At 47.5% G+C, this 18,089-nt stretch overlaps 1 protein-coding gene across 1 annotated transcript in view; it reads right to left on the bottom strand.

Moving 5' to 3' along the window:
- The window catches only part of DOK1 (docking protein 1), a 426,327-nt gene that overhangs the window by 350,560 nt on the left and 57,678 nt on the right, over nt 1-18,089 (bottom strand). The window contains exon 2 of the mRNA XM_069202607.1: nt 6,662-6,961. Coding sequence (XP_069058708.1) covers nt 6,662-6,961 — 300 coding nt within the window. The remainder of the gene's footprint in view (nt 1-6,661; nt 6,962-18,089) is intronic.

The raw sequence follows: 18,089 nt of genomic DNA, 5'->3' as shown, positions 1-18,089 counted from the left end.
ATTGTTGAGGGCGTGGTTATTGATTGTCTTAGAGAGGTTATTGTTGTTAGCGTAGTTATTGATTGTCTTAGAGAGCTTATTGATTGTCTTAGAGGGGCTGCTGTTGACAGCATGAGTATTGATTAGCTTAGAGGAGTTATGGATTGTTGTATAGGGATTATTGTTGTCAGTGTTATTGATTATCTTAAAAGGGCTATTGTTCACAGCATGATTACTGATTGTCTGTGAGGGGTTATTGTTGTCAGCGATGGTTATTGATTGTGTTCTAGGGGTTATTGTTGTCTGAGATAGTTATTAATTGTCTTAAAGGAGTTATTGTTGAGGGCATGTTATTGACTGTCTAAGAGGAGTTACTGTTGACAGCATGGTTATTGATGATCTTATAGGGGTTATTGTTGTCAGCGATGGTTATTGATTGTGTTCTAGGGGTTATTGTTGTCTGAGATAGTTATTAATTGTCTTAAAGGAGTTATTGTTGAGGGCATGGTTACTGACTGTCTAAGAGGAGTTACTGTTGACGGCGTGGTTATTGATTATTTTATAGGGGTTATTGTTGACCTCATGCATATTGACTGTCTTAGAGGGGTTATTGTTGTCAGCGATGGTTATTGATTGTCTTAGAAGAGTTATTGGCTGTCTTAGAGGGGTTATTGTCAGCATGATTATTTATTATCTTATAGAGGTTATTGTTGTCAGCGATGGTCATTGATTGTCTTAGAGGGTTTATGGTTGACAGTGTGGTTATTGATTGTCTTAGAGGGGTTATTCATTGTCTTATAGGGGTTATTGTTGAGAGCATGGTTATTGGTTATCTTAGAGGGGTTAATGGTGTCAGCATGGGTATTGACTGTTTTAGAGGGATTATTGTTGAGAGCATGGTTATTGATCATGCTAGAGGGGTTACTGATTGTCTAATAGAGGTTATTAATTGGCTTAAAGGAGTTATCGTTGAGAGCATGGTTATTAACTATCTAAGAGGAGTTACTGTTGACAGCATGGTTATTGATTATCTTAGAGGGGTTATTGTTGAGATCATGCTTATTGACTGTCTTAGAAGGGTTATTGTTGTCAGCGATGGTTATTGATTGTCTTAGAAGGGTTATTGACTGTATTAGAGGGGTTATTGTTGTAAGCGTGATTATTTATTGTCTAATAAAGGTTATTGTTGTCGGCATTGGTTATTGATTGTCTTAGAGGGTTTATTGTTGAGAATGTGGTTATTGATTGCCTTAGAGGGGTTATTGATTGTCTTAGAGGGGTTATTGTTGAGAGCATGGTTACTGATTATCTTAGAGGGGTTATTGATGCCAGCATGGGTACTGACTGTCTTAGAGGGGTTATTCCTGACAGCATGGCTATTGATCGTCCTAGAGGGGTTACTGATTGTCTAAGAGAGGTTATTGTTGTCAGCGATGGTTATTGATTATCTTAGAGAAATTATTGTTAGTGATGGTTATTGATTGTCTTAGAGGGGTTATTGACGGTCTTGGAGAGGTTACTGTTGAGAGCGTGGTTATTGATTGTCTTAGAGGGGTTATTGCTGACAGCGTGGTTATTGATTGCCATAGAGGGGTTATTATTGTCAGCATAGTTACTGATTGTCTTAAAGGGGTTATTGACTGTCTTAGAGGGGTTATTAATAGTCTTAGAGGGGTTATTGTTGTCAGCATTGTTTTTGAATGTCTTATAGGGGTAATTGTTGTCAGCTATTGTTAATGATTGTCTTAGAGGGGTTATTGATTATTTCTGAGGGTTATTGTTGTCAGTGATAGTTATTGATTGTCTGAAAGGGGTTACTGACTGTGTTAGAGGGGTTATAGTTGAAAGTGTGGTTATTGATTGTCTTAGAGGGGTTATTGATTGTCTTAGAGGGGTTATTGTTGTCAGCATGGTTATTGATTGTCTTAGAGGGGTTGTTGTTAACAGCATGGTTATTGATTGTCTTAAAGGGGTTATTGGGAGTGTTAGAGAGGTTACTGTTGAGAGCGTGGTTATTATTAGTCTTAGAAGTGCTTGTTGACAGTGTGGGTATTGATTGTCATAGCGGGGTTATTGTTGATAACATGGTTATTGATTGTCTTAAAGGGGTTATTTACTATCGTTCAGGGGTAATTGACAGTAGCGTGATTATTGATCCTCAAAGAGGCGTTATTGTTGTCAGCGATATTACTGATTGTCGTATAGGGTCCATTGTTGTCAGCTATTGTTATTGATTGTATTAGAGGGGTTATTGACGGTCTTAGAGGGGTTATTGTAGACAGTATGGTTATTGGTTATCTTAGAGGGGTTATTGTTGTCAGCGATAGCTAGGGATTGTCTTAAAGGGGTTATTGACTGTCTTAGAGTGGTTATTGTTGAAAGTGTGGTTATTGATTGTCTTAGAGGGGTTATTGATTGTCTTAGAAGGGTTATTGTTGTCAGCACGTTTATTGATTGTCTTAGAGGGGTTATTGTTGAGAGCATGGTTATTGATTGTCTTATAGGGGTTATTGTTGACAGCGTAGCTATTGATTGTCGTAGAAGGGTTATTGTTGTCAATGTAGTTACTGATTGTCTTAGAGGGGTTATTGACTGTCTTAGAGGGGTAACTGTTGTCAGCATTGTTATTGTCTTATAGGGGTTATTGTTTACAGCAATGGTTATTGATTGTCTAAGAGAGGTTATTGACCGTTTTAGAGGGGTTATTGTTGGCAGCGTGGTTATTGACTGTCTTAGAGGGGTTATTGTTGTCAGCGATGGTGATTGATTGTCATAGAGAGGTTATTGACTGTCTTAGAGGGGTTATTGTTGTCAGCGATGGTGATTGATTGTCGTAGAGAGGTTACTGACTGTCTTAGAGAGGTTATTGTTGACACCGTTGTCACTGATTCTTAGAAGGGTTATTGTTGTCAGCGATGGTTATTGATAGTCTTATCAGGGTTATTGTTGACAGCATGGTTATCGATTGTCTTAGAGGGGTTATTATTGACATTGTGGTTATTGACTGTCTCACAGGGGTTATTGATGTCAGCGTGGTTATTGATTGTCTTAGAGGGGTTATTGTTGGTGGCATGGTTATAGACTGTCTTAGAGGGCTCATTGTTGTCAACGTGGGTATTGATTGTCTTAGAGGGGTTATTGACAGTCTTAGAGGGGTTATTGACTGTACCATGGTTATTGATTGTTTTAGAGGGGTTATTGTTGGTAGCATGGTTATTGAATATATTAGAAGGATCACTGTTGACAGCGTGGTTATTAACTGTCTTAGAGCGGTTATTGTTGATAGCATGGTTATTGAGTGTCTTAGAGGGGTTATTGTTGACAGTGTGGTTATTGACTGTCTTACAGAGGTTATTGTTCTTAGCGTGGTTACTGACTTTCTTAGTGGGGTTATTGTTGATAGCATGGTTATTGATTGTCTAAGAGGGTATATTGATTGTCTCAGAGAGGTTATTGTTGTCAGAAGTGTTTATTGATTATCTTAGAGAGGTTATTGTTGATAGCATGGTTACTGATTATTTTAGATGGGTTATTGAGTATCCTAGAGGGGTTATTGTTGTCAGCATGGCTATTAATTGTCTTATAGGGGTTATTGTTTTTTAGCGTGGCTATTGATTGTCTTAGAGGGGTTATTGGCTATCTTAGAGGGGTTAACGTTGTCAGCGTGGTTACTGACTGTCTTAGAGGGGTGTTTGTTGTCAGCCATGGTTACTGATTGTCTTAGAGAGGTTATTGACTGTCTTAGATGGGTTATTGTTGTCAGTGTGGTTATTGATTGTCTTAGAGGGGTTATAGTTGAGAGCATGGTTATTGATTGTCTTAGAGGGGTTATTGTTGACAGTGTGGTTATTGACTGTCTTAAAGAGGTTATTATTCTTAGCGTGGTTACTGACTTTCTTAGAGGGGCTATTGCTGGTAGCATGGGTATTGATTGTCTAAGAGGGTATATTGATTGTCTCAGAGAGGTTATTGTTGTCAGCAGTGGTTATTGATTATCTTAGAGAGGTTATTGTTGACAGCATGGTTATTGATTATTTTAAATGGGTTATTGAGTATCTTAGATGGGTTATTGTTGTCAGTGTGGTTATTGATTGTCTTAGAGGCGTTATTGGTTATCTTAGAGGGGTTACAGTTGGAGCATGGTTATTGATTGTCTTAGAGGGGTTATTGTTGACAGTGTGGTTATTGGCTGTCTTAGTCAAAAACCATGCTGTCAACAATAACCCCTCTGTCTTAGAAGAGTGATTGTTGACAGGGTGGTTACTGACTGCATTAGAGGGGTATTTTTGACAACATGGTTATTGACTGTTTTAGAGGGGTTATTGTTGTCAGAGTGGTTATTTACTGTCTTAGAGGGGTTATTGTTGGCAGTGGTTCTTATTGTTAAACTTCTCCCATCTTACAGAGGTTACTCTTGGTAGTGATTGATGGTGTAAAGCTGCTCATCTGGCTGATATTTATTACCAGGGGCTGATTAGGGGTCACTGTATTCACCAACAGGAGAGGTTTTGCAGTATGCCATAATCAACCTCTAGAGTACTCATCTTTCTACCCCCCACAGGGTTGTCTTAGGGAGCAGAAATGGGTATCATACTCTCATTTCCACAAACAAATCTCTTTTTCCCTTGTGGCCTGTTCCTTGTGGTCAGCTCTTTCGTAAAGCAGATGTTAAACCACAGAGTGCGCTTGTGTAATGGAAATGCAGGAAATGGTGTAAGCTTCCATGACACATGGCCCAACTTCCTTCCATCTCTTGTTGCAGGCACTGAACAGGAAGCATCCTTGGCATGTGTCTGTGCATCACAAGCACCTCTCATCCCCTTCGAGGGGGCTGCAGAGCCAGTGCTAGGAATCCTACCCCCCACGCTGTGAGCGAAGCTTGCACAGTGCGTTCACCAATGAGCTGAAATGGAAAGACCCACAGGACTGCGGCTGATTGCAATGGGCTACAGTAAACTGCTATGGGCTGCAGCCACTAGAAAGGCTCCTCAGGGTTGCAAGGCGCATCAGTGACCTGCAGGGGGCTACAAGGGGCTGGAGTGGGCTACGAGGGTTGCACTGGGCTGCAAGGAGCATCAATAGGTGTTAATAGACTGCAAGAGCAGCAGTGAGTTGCAATGGGATGCAGGAGGCCACAAGAAACTCCCATAGCTGCAGCTGGCTACAAGGCACTGCAAGGGTGCTACCATTCGACTGCAGGGGGCTACAAGGGACTGGGTGGGATACTAGGGTTGCACTAGACTGCAAGACACATCAGTGGATGTAAGTAGCCTGCAAGGGCCACAGTGAGTTACAATGGGATGCAGTAGGCCACTGCAACAGCTGCTCTTGGCTACAAGGACTGCACTGGGCTACAAAGGACTGCAGGGGGTACTTCGGACTGCAGGGGGTACTTCGGACTGCAGGGGGTACTTTGGACTGCTTGGGGCTACAATGGACTACAGGAGAGTACAAGGAGCTGGAGTGGGCTGCAAGGGGCTCCAGTGGACTTCACCCCATCCCACGTCTTGATGTAGTCAGTTTTCCTACCTCTTTCAAGGGACATTGGGCCCAACTGACAAAGGTAATTGCGGACATAAAAATAGTACTCGTAAATGCCCTTTGTGAATTCCCAAGTTGTAAACTCAGACTTTTGGAATAAGTTTAGAACACAGGTCTACGTTTACGTTTGTGAACCAGGCCACTTGTGTACAGCTTTCACTCCAGGTGATGTGGGAGGAACACAAGATGTCCCTCACGCCAGTGCTGACGCAGAGGTATTGCGGGCCTTCTGGTGCCTCACTTGATAAATGCTCACTAGTCCATCAGTTAGACTCTGCTAAGGCCACTGCTGAAGTTATAAGAAAAGGAGGCAGGACACACACAGTTTGTGACATAGTCTCATTTACTGAGTGAAGTCAAGTGATTATACTGAACTCATCAGTATTAGCCTCAACCCTGGAGAAGTGAATAGACCATGAAATGCGCTGGTTTGTTCTTAAGGCTGAATATTTTTGCTAGGGGGTGAAATTAGCGCTCTATAACAATTTTTCCACATTATTTAATTGATGTTTTTAATATTATAATAGGAGCCCAGGCCCCAGGTGATTCTTTCAACAAGAGGCACATTTTAGATTAAACAGCTCAGGACAGGCTTTGTTTCCTACTTGTCTGCAGTACTCAAGTAAATATAGAGGCACTCTTTGAGGTTAGGCCATGGCTGGGATGGTGTGCCTCACCCAAGTTGGCAGCAAATGGGCACGGAGCCTGGGTGTAAAATACAACTTCCTGCACTGGGAGCACATGAGACACCATCGACTCATCTCCAGCCTCCTTGTGTGGACAAAGGTGCTTGTAGGTGATGTCCACCTTCAGCAAGTGATTCCCTTCACCCCTCTTTGTGCTCACATTCTTTACTTGCATTTATCTTCTCTGGCTCCCACTTTCTTTTTTCACTTCTCACTTCCCTGGGTCCACCCCACTGGTCTTGAGCTTCTCACTTAAAGCACACCATAAATCTTGCATTTTCCTCTCTTTCCTGCTCACGTCCGCCTCTCTGTCCTCATTGGGAGCAATGCACCAACTCTACACCCTCTGCACAAGCTCCCTGCAGGACCTCTCGGCATTGCATTATCAGGTCAAAGGTCCCCTCAAAGACCTCTAGGTCTCCACTTCATTCACCCCCCCAGGTCCATGGTCTTACCGGGAAGGCGATCTCACAGAGCTTGGTGATCCATTCAGAGCTCTCCTGCTTGTCGGTGGCGAAGACGTAGCTCCTGTCGTTGGTCTCCACGTAGAAGGCGGCCATGTTGTTCTTCGGGCAGGTCTCTGTGGGCAAGGGCAAGATGCTGATACACTCTGCCAAGCGTACAATCTTGCGGTCCAGGCGCTTGGTGTTTGGCCTGTCCATCTGGGCGCTGGACTCCTTGGTGTCGAAGAACTCCAGGCGCGCCACCCCAAACTGACTGGCGGGGTACAGAACCACCCAGTTCTTCTTCCATTTCTAGGAGAGAAGAGGCAGAATGGGAATATTTCTACTGCACTTGCAGACTCCAGTGTACAATAAAATACTAGCTAGACAGTCTACATCCAGTGTATTTTGGGCCACAGACAATCCTACCCCTGTTACAAAGGCTGGCTCGCCTTTACTGCCACGCAGACTACAGGCGCTCAGAAAACACTGCAGAGACAGACTGATGGAAAGGACAAAATGTACCCTGGACATTGGGCTCATGGCCCAAAGTGGTGGCAGTAAGCATGTAACCAAATCACGAAATCTTCCCGCTCAACCTGTATTTCTTCTGAATGGTGAAATCATCTAACAATGAACCATACCGTGCAAATGATCAAAAAACAATCCTTTATTTTTCTACTGTACACAAAATATTGATATTGATTTTATTACATAATCCATAACATTTGTACATTTCCAATGTGTGAGTGCATGTATGTATATATATATATATATATATATATATATATATATATATATATATATATATATATATATATATATGCACATATCCTCACTTCAGTAGATTCTCTTCCTCTGCCAACAGCCACACACACACACACACACACATACATATATATATATATATATATATATATATATATATATATATATATAATTCATTATTACAAACTTCATGATCCAATCTCAAAGATACATATCAGATATACCTATTACAAATCATACAAGATTCAGGAGAATACATTCACATTTCATCCAAGAATCTAGATCTTGATCCTTGGGCCACGCTATAAAAAATGGTTGACATGTTTCGGTGGCTACACTTGCTTAAATGCCGCCTTCCTCAGGGCCATCAGATATAAAGAGGATGGCTTCCATTGCTGAGTAAGAGGGTACAATGGACTGCTTGGGTCTACAATGGACTACAGGAGAGTAGTCCTTGGGTAGTGCAAGTGTAGCACTTGGTTGGAAGTTGCTATGATGGTTCGGCTTGTTGCTTTGTTGTGATCAGGTTGGAACCAGGCTGGAACCAGATTACCTTTCATAGGTCTGTAATTGCCCCAGATTGAGTCTGAGCTACTTCAATGCTTCTATTAGTGGGTTATTCATCTGATGTGATTTTTGCACTGTCGTGGACCTCGCAAACCCATACAAAACATCTCTCCCGGTTGGTGGGAATATTATTTGATCCTATAAAATCTTGGTTGGATTGCTTTTCCTATGCACAAGGTGCATTACCAGGGCACACAGTCGGATTTGGCTTTTCGAGAAAGAGTTTGTCAACAAAGATGTTTTGCTGCTGATCTGTATTTATTCAGGAGTCACTTAAGGTGGGATGTGCAGTGCTGCTGATGGAGGATACTAGTGTTTTCACATTTATTGAGTTACGTAAGCGTATGTTCTCCACTGCGGGAATGGGGTGGACTTCACATGGTCCATCTGTCATTGTGTTTGAGTCCCATTTTTCAAACTGATCCTCACAGTTCTTCTTGGATACAGGTATCATGGGTTTACGAGGTCACTGCCTTCTGTTACTGCAAGGTCTGTATTCCATCATAGTTACAGAGGAGGGAGTTGTGTGGTGAGGAGTAGCCGGTGTGGTGAGAGAATCTGGTGTGGTGGCAGGAGAAGCTTGTGCGGTGAGAGGAGAGACTTGTGTGGTGAAAGGAGAAGCTTGTGTGGAGAGAGGAGGGGCATGTGTTGTGAGAGGAGGGGCTTGTGTGGTGAAGGGAGAAGCTTATATGGTGAGATGAGGGGCTTGTGTGGGGAGTGGAGGGGCTTGTGTGGTGAGAGGAGAAGCTTGTGTGGAGAGAGGAGGGGCATGTGTTGTGAGAGGAGGGGCTTGTGTTGTGAGAGGAGGGGCTTGTGTGGTGAAGGGAAAAACTTGTGTGGTGAGATGAGGGGCTTGTGTGGAGAGTGGAGGGGCTTGTGTGGTGAGAGGAGAAGCTTGTGTGGAGAGAGGAGGGGCTTGTGAGGAGAGATGAGGGGGGCTTGTGTGGTGAGAGGAGGGGCTTGTGTGTTTAGATGAGGGGTGAACGGTGAAAGGAGAAGCTTGTGTGGTTAGAGGAGAAGCTTGTGTGGTGAGATGGGGAGCATGTGTGGTGAGAGGAGGGGCCTCAGTGATAAAAGGAGGGGCTTGTGTGGTGAGAGAAGAAGCTTGTGTGTTGAGAGGAAGGGCTTGTGTTGTGAGAGGAGATGCTCGTGTGGTGAGATGAGGGAGCTTTTGGTGTGAAAGGAGAAGCTTGTGTGGTAAGATGAGGGGACTTGTGTGGTGAGAGGAGGGACGTGTGGTGAGAGGAGGGGCTTGGATGGTGAGATGAGGGGCTTGTGTGGTGAGAGGAGTGGCTTGTGTGGTGAGAGGAGCAACTTGTATGGTTAGGGGCGAGGCTTGTGTGGTGCTATGAGGGACTTGTGTGGTAAGATGAGAGGGATTGTGTGGTGAGATGATGGGGCTTGTTGTACTAGTGAGGTAAGATGAGAGAGTTTGTATGGTGAGATGAGGGGGCTTCTGTGGTGAGAGGAGAAGCTTGTGTGGTGAGAGGAGAGGCTTGTGTGGCGGAAGGAGAAGCTTCTGTGGAGAGAAGAGGGGCTTGTGGGGAGAGAGGAGGGGCATGGTTGATGAGAGGAGAAGCTTGTGAGGTGAAAGGAGTGGCTTGTATGGTAAGAGGAGAAGCTTGTGTGGTGAGATAAGGGAGCTTGTGTGGTGCGAGGAGGGACTTGTGTGGTGAGAGGAGGGGCTTACATTGGTGAGATGAGAGGTTTGTGTGGTGAGGGGAGTGGCTTGTGTGGTGAGAGGAGCGGCTTGTGTGGTTAAAGGCAAGGCTTGTGAGGTGCTGAGGGACTTGTGTGGTAAGATGAGAGGGCTTGTGTGGTGAGATGAGGGTGCTTCTGTGTTGAGATGAGAGGTTTGTGTGGTGAGGGGAGTGGCTTGTGTGGTGAGAGGAGCGGCTTGTGTGGTTAAAGGCAAGGCTTGTGAGGTGCTGAGGGACTTGTGTGGTAAGATGAGAGGGCTTGTGTGGTGAGATGAGGGGGCTTCTGTGTTGAGATGAGGGGCTGGTGTGGTGAGAGGAGTGGCTTGTGTGGTGAGAGGAGAGGGTTGTGTGGTTAGATCCGAGGCTTATGTGGTGAGAAGAGGGAGTAGTTCAGTAAGATGAGAGGGCTTGTGTGGTGAGATGAGGGACTTGTGTGGTGAGAGGTGAGGTTTATGTGGTGAGAGGAGGGGATTTGTCAGGTGAGATGAGGGCCTTGTGTGGTAAGAGACGAGGCTTGTGTGATGAGAGAGGGGGTTTATGTAGTGAGAGGAGGGGCTTGTGTGGTGAGAAAAGGGGCTTGTGGTGAGATGAGGGGCCATGTGTGCTGAGAGATGGGGCTTGTGTGGTAAGAGGAGGGGCTTGTGTGGTGAGATGAGAAGCTTGTGTAATGAGAGGAGGTGCTTGTGTAGTGAGAGGAGGGGGCTTGTGTGGTAAGAGGAGGGGCTTGTGTGGGGAGTGGAGGAGCTTGTGTGGTGAGATGAGGGGATTGTGTAGTGAGAGGAGGGGCTTGTGTGGTGAGAAAAGGGGTTTGTGTGGTGAAATGAGGGGCTTGTGTGGTGAGAGAAGCTTGTGTGGTGAGAGGAGGGGCTTGTGTGGTGAGATGAGTGATGTGTGTGGTGAGATAAGGGGCATGTGTGTTGAGATGAGGGACATGTGTGGTGAGAGGCAAAGTTTGTGTGGTGGGAAGAGGAAAAGCTTGCGTGGAGAGTGGAGAAGCTTGTGTGGTGACATGAGGGGGGCTTGTGTGGTGAGAGAAGGGGCTTGTGTGGTGAGAGGAGAAGCTTGCGTGGTGAGATGAGGGGCTTGTGTGGTGAGAGGAATAGCTTGTGTGGTGAGATGAGGGGCTTGTGTGCTGAGATGAGCAACTTGTGTGGTTAGAGGCAAGACTTGTTTGGTGAGAAGAGGGACTTGTGTGGTGAGATAAGGGGGCTTTGTGGCGAGATGAGAGGGCTTGTGTGGTGAGATGACAGGGCTTGTGTGGCGTGATGAGGAGCTTGTGTGGTAAGATGACAATCTTGTGTGGTGAGAGGAGAAGCTTGTCTGAAGAGTGCAAAAACTTGTGCGGTGAGGAGGAGGAGCTTGTGTGGAGAGTGGAGAAGCTTGCGTGGTGAAATGAGGAGCTTGTGTGGTGAGAGGAGAAGCTTGTGTGGTGAGATGGGGAGCATGTGTGGTGAGAGGAGGGGCATCAGTGATAAAAGGAGGGGCGTGTGTGGTGAGAGAAGAAGCTTGTGTGTTGAGAGGAAGGGCTTGTGTTGTGAGAGGAGATGCTCATGTGGTGAGATGAGGGAGCTTTTGGTGTGAAAGGAGAAGCTTGTGTGGTGAGAGGAGAAGCTTGTGTGGTAAGATGAGGGGACTTGTGTGGTGAGAGGAGGGACGTGTGGTGAGAGGAGGGGCTTGGATGGTGAGATGAGGGGCATGTGTGGTGAGAGTAGTGGCTTGTGTGGTGAGAGGAGCAACTTGTATGGTTAGGGGCGAGGCTTGTGTGGTGCTATGAGGGACTTGTGTGGTAAGATGAGAGGGATTGTGCGGTGAGATGAGGGGCCTTGTTGTACTAGTGTGGTAAGATGAGAGAGTTTGTGTGGTGAGATGAGGGGGCTTCTGTGTTGAGATGAGGGGGCTCGTGTGGTGAGAGGAGAAGCTTGTGTGGCGGAAGGAGAAGCTTCTGTGGAGAGAAGAGGGGCTTGTGTGGAGAGAGGAGTGGCTTGTATGGTAAGAGGAGAAGCTTGTGTGGTGAGATAAGGGGGCTTGTGTGGTGTGAGGAGGGACTTGTGTGGTGAGAGGAGGGGCTTACATTGGTGAGATGAGAGGTTTGTGTGGTAAGAGTAGGGGCTTGTGTGGTGAGAAGAGAAGCTTGTGTAATGAGAGGAGGTGCTTGTGTAGTGAGAGGAGGGGGCTTGTGTGGTAAGAGGAGGGGCTTGTGTGGGGAGTGGAGGAGCTTGTGTGGTGAGATGAGGGGATTGTGTAGTGAGAGGAGGGGCTTGTGTGGTGAGAAGAGGGGTTTGTGTGGTGAAATGATGGGCTTGTGTGGTGAGAGAAGCTTGTGTGGTGAGAGGAGGGGCTTGTGTGGTGAGATGAATGATGTGTGTGGTGAGATAAGGGGCATGTGTGTTGAGATGAGGGACATGTGTGGTGAGAGGCAAAGTTTGTGTGGTGGGAAGAGGAAAAGCTTTCGTGGAGAGTGGAGAAGCTTGTGTGGTGACATGAGGGGGGCTTGTGTGGTGAGAGAAGGGGCTTGTATGGTGAGAGGAGAAGCTTGCGTGGTGAGATGAGGGGCTTGTGTGGTAAGAGGAATAGCTTGTGTGGTGAGATGAGGGGCTTGTGTGGTGAGAGGAGCAGCTTGTATGGTTAGAGGCAAGACTTGTTTGGTGAGAAGAGGGACTTGTGTGGTGAGATAAGGGTGCTTTGTGGTGAGATGAGAGGGCTTGTGTGGTGAGATGACAGGGCTTGTGTGGCGTGATGAGGAGCTTGTGTGGTAACATGACAATTTTGTGTGGTGAGAGGAGAAGCTTGTGTGAAGAGTGCAAAAACTTGTGCGGTGAGGAGGAGGAGCTTGTGTGGAGAGTGGAGAAGCTTGCGTGGTGAAACGAGGAGCTTGTGTGGTGAGAGGAGAAGCTTTGTGTGAATAGTGGAGAAGCTTGTGTAGTGAGATGAGGGGCTTGTCTGGTGAGAGGAGAAGCTTGTGTGGTGAGATGAGAGGGCTTGTATGGTGAGAGGAGAAATGTGTGGAAAGAAGAGGGACTTGTGTGGTGAGATGAGGGGCCATGTGTGCTGAGAGATGGGGCTTGTGTGGTAAGAGGAGGGGCTTGTGTGTTGAGAAGAGAAGCTGGTGTAATGAGAGGATGTGCTTGGGTAATGAGAGAAGGGGGCTTGTGTGGTAAGAGGAGGGGCTTGTGTGGAGAGAGGAGGAGCTTGTGTGGTGAGATGAGGGGATTGTGTGGTGAGAGGAGGGGCCTGTGTGGAGAGAGGAGGGGTTTGCATGGTGAAATGAGGTGCTTGTGTGGTGAGAGAAGCTTGTGTGGTGAGAGGAGTGGCTTGTGTGGTGAGATGAGGGACATGTGTGGTGAGATGAGGGGCATGTGTGTTGAGATGAGGGACATGTTTGGTGAGAGGCAAAGTTTGTGTGGTGGGAAGAGGAAAAGCTTGCGTGGGGAGTGGATAAGCTTGTGTGGTGAGATGAGAGGGCTTGTGTGGTGAGATGAGGGGGCTTGTGTGATGAGATGATTGACTTGTGTGGTGAGATGATGGGCTTGTGTGGTGAGAGGAGCAGCTTGTGTGGTTAGAGGCGAGACTTGTTTGGTGAGATGAGGGACTTGTGTGGTGAGATAAGGGGGCTTTGTGGTGAGATGACAGGGCCTGTGTGGCGTGATGAGGGGCTTGTGTGGTGAGAGGAGGGGCTTGTGTGGTGAGAGGAGAAGCTTGTGCGGTGAGATAAGGGGGCTTGTGTGGTGAGAGGAGGGACTTGTGTGGTGAGAGGAGGGGCTTGCATGTGTGATAAGGTGCTTGTCTAGTGAGAGGAGTGGCTTGTGTGGTGAGATGAGAGGGCTTGTGTGGTGAGATGATTGACTTGTGTGGTGAGAGGTGAGGCTTGTGTAATGAGATGAGGGGCTTTGTGGGGTGAGATGAGGGGCTTGTGTGGTGAAAGGCAAGGCTTGTGTGATGAGGAGGGGCTTATGTAGTGAGATGAGGGGCTTGTGTGGTGAGATGAGGGACTTGTGTGGTAAGATGAGAGGGCTTGTGTGGTGAGATGCGGGGGCTTATGTGGCGAGATGAGGGGGCTTGTGTGGTGAGATGAGGTGCTTGTTTGCTGAAAGGTGAGGCTTGTGTGGTGAGATGAGAAGCTTGTGTGGTGTGAGAAGCTTGTGTGGTGAGAGGAGGGGCTCATGTGGTGAGATGAGGGACATGTGTGGTGAGATGAGGCACTTGTGTGGTGAAATGAGGGACATGTGTGGTGAGAGGCGAAGCTTGTGTGGTGGGAGGAGGAGAAGCTTGTGTGGAGAGAGGAGGTGCTTGTTTGCTGAAAGGTGAGGCTTGTGTGGTGAGATGAGAAGCTTGTGTGGTGAGAGGAGGGGGTTGTGTAGTGATATGAGGGGCTTGTGTGGTGAGATGAGGCACTTGTGTGGTGAAATGAGGGACATGTGTGGTGAGAGGAGAAGCTTGTGTGGAGAGTGGAGAAGCTTGTGTGGTAAGATGACAATTTTGTGTGGTGAGAGGAGAAGCTTGTGTGAAGAGTGCATAAGCTTGTGCGGTGAGGAGGAGGAGCTTGTGTGGAGAGTGGAGAAGCTTGCTTGGTGGGATGAGGAACTTGTGTGGTGAGAGGAGAAGCTTGTGTGAAGAGTGGATAAGCTTGTGTGGTGAGATGAGGGGCTTGTCTGGTGAGAGGAGATGCTTGTGTGGTGAGAGGAGAAATATGTGGAAAGAGGAGGGGCTTGTGTGGTAAGAGGAGGGGCTTGTGGTGAGATGAAGGGCCATGTGTGCTAAGAGATGTGGCTTGTGTGGTAAGAGGAGGGGCTTGTGTGGTGAGAAGAGAAGCTTGTGTAATGAGAGGCGGGCTTGTGTAATGAGATGAGGGGCTTTGTGGGGTGAGATGAGGGGCTTGTGTGGTGAGAGGCGAGGCTTGTGTGATGAGGAGGGGCTTATGTAGTGAGATGAGGGGCTTGTGTGGTGAGATGAGGGACTTGTGTGGTAAGATGAGAGGGCTTGTGTGGTGAGATGCAGGGGCTTATGTGGCGGGATGAGGGGGCTTGTGTGGTGAGATGAGGCGTTTGTTTGCTGAAAGGTGAGGCTTGTGTGGTGAGATGAGAAGCTTGTGTGGTGTGAGAAGCTTGTGTGGTGAGAGGAGGGACATGTGTGGTGAGATGAGGCACTTGTGTGGTGAAATGAGGGACATGTGTGGTGAGAGGCGAAGCTTGTGTGGTGGGAGGAGGAGAAGCTTGTGTGGAGAGAGGAGGTGCTTGTTTGCTGAAAGGTGAGGCTTGTGTGGTGAGATGAGAAGCTTGTGTGGTGAGAGGAGGGGGTTGTGTAGTGATATGAGGGGCTTGTGTGGTGAGATGAGGCACTTGTGTGGTGAAATGAGGGACATGTGTGGTGAGAGGCGAAGCTTGTGTGGTGGGAGGAGGAGACGCTTGTGTGGAGAGTGGAGAAGCTTGTGTGGTAAGATGACAATTTTGTGTGGTGAGAGGAGAAGCTTGTGTGAAGAGTGCATAAGCTTGTGCGGTGAGGAGGAGGAGCTTGTGTGGAGAGTGGAGAAGCTTGCTTGGTGAGATGAGGAGCTTGTGTGGTGAGAGGAGAAGCTTGTGTGAAGAGTGGATAAGCTTGTGTGGTGAGATGAGGGGCTTGTCTGGTGAGAGGAGAAGCTTGTGTGGTGAGATGAGGGGCTTGTCTGGTGAGAGGAGAAGCTTCTGTGGTGAGAGGAGAAACATGTGGAAAGAGGAGGGGCTTGTGTGGTAAGAGGAGGGGCTCGTGGTGAGATGAAGGGCCATGTGTGCTAAGAGATGCGGCTTGTGTGGTAAGAGGAGGGGCTTGTGTGGTGAGAAGAGAAGCTTGTGTAATGAGAGGAGGGGGTTGTGTAATGAGATGAGGGGGCTTGTGTGGTGAGAGGAAGGGCTTATGTTGAGAGTGGAGGAGCTTGTGTGGTGAGATGAGGGGATTGTGTGGTGAGAGCAGGGGCTTGTGCGGTGAGATGATGGGCTGGTGTGGTGATATGAAAGGTGTGTGTAGTGAGATGAGGGTCTTGTGTGGTGAGAAGAGGAGTTTGCGTAGTGAGAAGAGGGGCTTGTGTGGTGAGAGGAGGGGCTTGTGTGGTGAGATGATGGGGCTTGTGTGGAGAGTGGAGGGGCTTGTGTGGTGAGATGATGGGGCTTGTGTGGAGAGTGGAGGGGCTTGTGTGGTGAGATGATGGGGCTTGTGTGGAGAGTGGAGGGACTTGTGTGGTGAGAGGGGTTTGTGTGGAGAGTGGAGGGGCATGTGTGGTAAGATGATGGGGCTTGTGTGGAGAGTGGAGGGTCTTGTGTGGTGAGAGGAGGGGTTTGCATGGTGAGAACAGGGGCTTGTGTGGTGAGAGGAGGGCTTGTGTGGTGAGATGATGGGGCTTGTGTGGTGAGAGGAGGGGCTTGTGTGGAGAGTGAAGGGGCGTGTCTGGTGAGAAGAGGGGCTTGTGTGGTGAGAGGAGGGGTTTGTGTGGAGAGTGGAGGGGCGTGTGTGGTAAGAGGAGGGGTTTGTGTGGAGAGTGGAGGGGCGTGTGTGGTGAGAGGAGAAGCCTGTGTGGTCAGAAAAGGGGCGTGTGTGATGAGATGAGAGATGGACACTCAGGGCCTCACTTACGGAGCCTGTGGCGCAGGGTGGTGCAGTAAATGCCTTGCTGTGCCACCCTGCAGCACTGGGAAAGGGCAGAAATGCCCTGTATCTACAAGATATGGCACATTTCTGTCTTCTCCCCCTGCGCTGGTGCTCAAATGGCTGCCTATCTCCAACGCAGGAACCCTTGCACCATGGTGTAAAGGTGACTGTGTTGTGGGGATGATTGTTTTGCACAGGAAGGAACACCTACCTACACAATATATATATAGTAACATCTGGATTTTATCCACCATGCTGGCAGCATTGCTTCACGCAAAGGCATTTCAGATGTTTATACAGCCATGCTTTTTACCAACAAAAAGAATAATGTTTCACAAACATTGTAAGATGGATATACTTACAAATAAACAAACATCCATTACACATATTTACCAATTACCAGCTGCACACTGCCCTGTAGGCAATACAGAGAGCATTCAAAGCTAGTGTGATGGCCACAAGGCAGACTTTGGAAGCTGATGGCACTGTTCCCAATACGGTTATTTTTGGCACTTCCCCCCCTCACCATAGAAGGAGGAGATCTCATTAAACAAATCAAATGAGGAGCCTCGTCTGATCCCTCCCCCCAAGGAGTAACAGAGCACAGCAGAGACAGTAGCCCCACCGTTCCCTACTCTCCTAAACACCAATAGGAACTCAGCACACTCCTCTTGAATGGAAAAAGGCCTCCATCCTTCTGCTTTTACAGAAACCTGCTCTTGCGCAAGTGAGACCAAGAATTACCACCCACACCACAACTCCCTTCCCCTGCACAAGTACCTGAGAAGCGAGTGAACGCCGCTCTGTGCGAATGTTTGGAGGCAAATGAGGTTCTAGGCGTTGCACAGTATGGCTTCAGAGCAAACCATGGCACTAAGGGGCATATTTATACTTAGTTTGCCCTGAATTAGTATAATTTTTTTAACGCGAATTCAGTGCAAACCTAACTCCATATTTATACTTTGGCGCAAGACAAGTGTAGCACCAAAGTTATGGAGTTAACGTCATTTTCTGGACGTGGAAACCTACCTTGCGTCAATGAGATGCACGGTAGGTGTTTCCGTGCAGAAAATGACAAAATGGCCTTAATGCCATATTTATCCCCCAGTGCTAAATTCAAGCACGGGAGGATGGGGGCCTTAAATAATGGCACTAAGCTTGCTTAGCCCCATTATTTAACCGCCTGGGTATGGGCAGACGTTGGGGGTTCTCTGGGCTTGTTTCCATGGTCCGAGACCACGGAAAGAGTCCACAGGTGCCCTTCCCTGGCCCCAGGGACACCCTCACCCACACCAAAGGGACACCACAGGATGGGGGACCCATCCCATGCAGGTTATGGTAAGTATATATATATATATATATATATATATATATATATATATTTTTTTTTTCCCTCTCAGGTGCCCATTGGAATGGCCACTGTGGTGGTGGGCATGACTCCCCTCTTTACTAAGACAAGAGCCATGTCCATGGGGGTTGTGTGCCAGGAAATGGCGTTACTCTGCTTAGAGGCATTTTTTTGCCTCTAAACAGTGTAGTGCCATAATTCAGCGCACAACCTCCGGTTCCCCCTACGCCTCCCCCACCCGGTTAGCGTCATTCACAATGACGCTAACTGGGCATTACCACCATCACTAACGTAGTTTTGTGTGTAAAAGTATAAATATGGGCCTAAGTCAGCTCTGCTGGTGGCAACCGAGGAGCTGAGGAGTATCTTAGATAAGGGGGGAAGCTGAGGTGATCCTATTGGACCTACCGACAACCTTTGACACCGTGTGACATTCTCCTAC

The sequence above is a fragment of the Pleurodeles waltl genome, chromosome 1_1 (genome assembly GCF_031143425.1).
Source record: "Pleurodeles waltl isolate 20211129_DDA chromosome 1_1, aPleWal1.hap1.20221129, whole genome shotgun sequence".
Classification (NCBI taxonomy): Eukaryota; Metazoa; Chordata; class Amphibia; order Caudata; family Salamandridae; genus Pleurodeles; species Pleurodeles waltl.
This window is presented reverse-complemented; position numbering and strand designations above follow the sequence as displayed.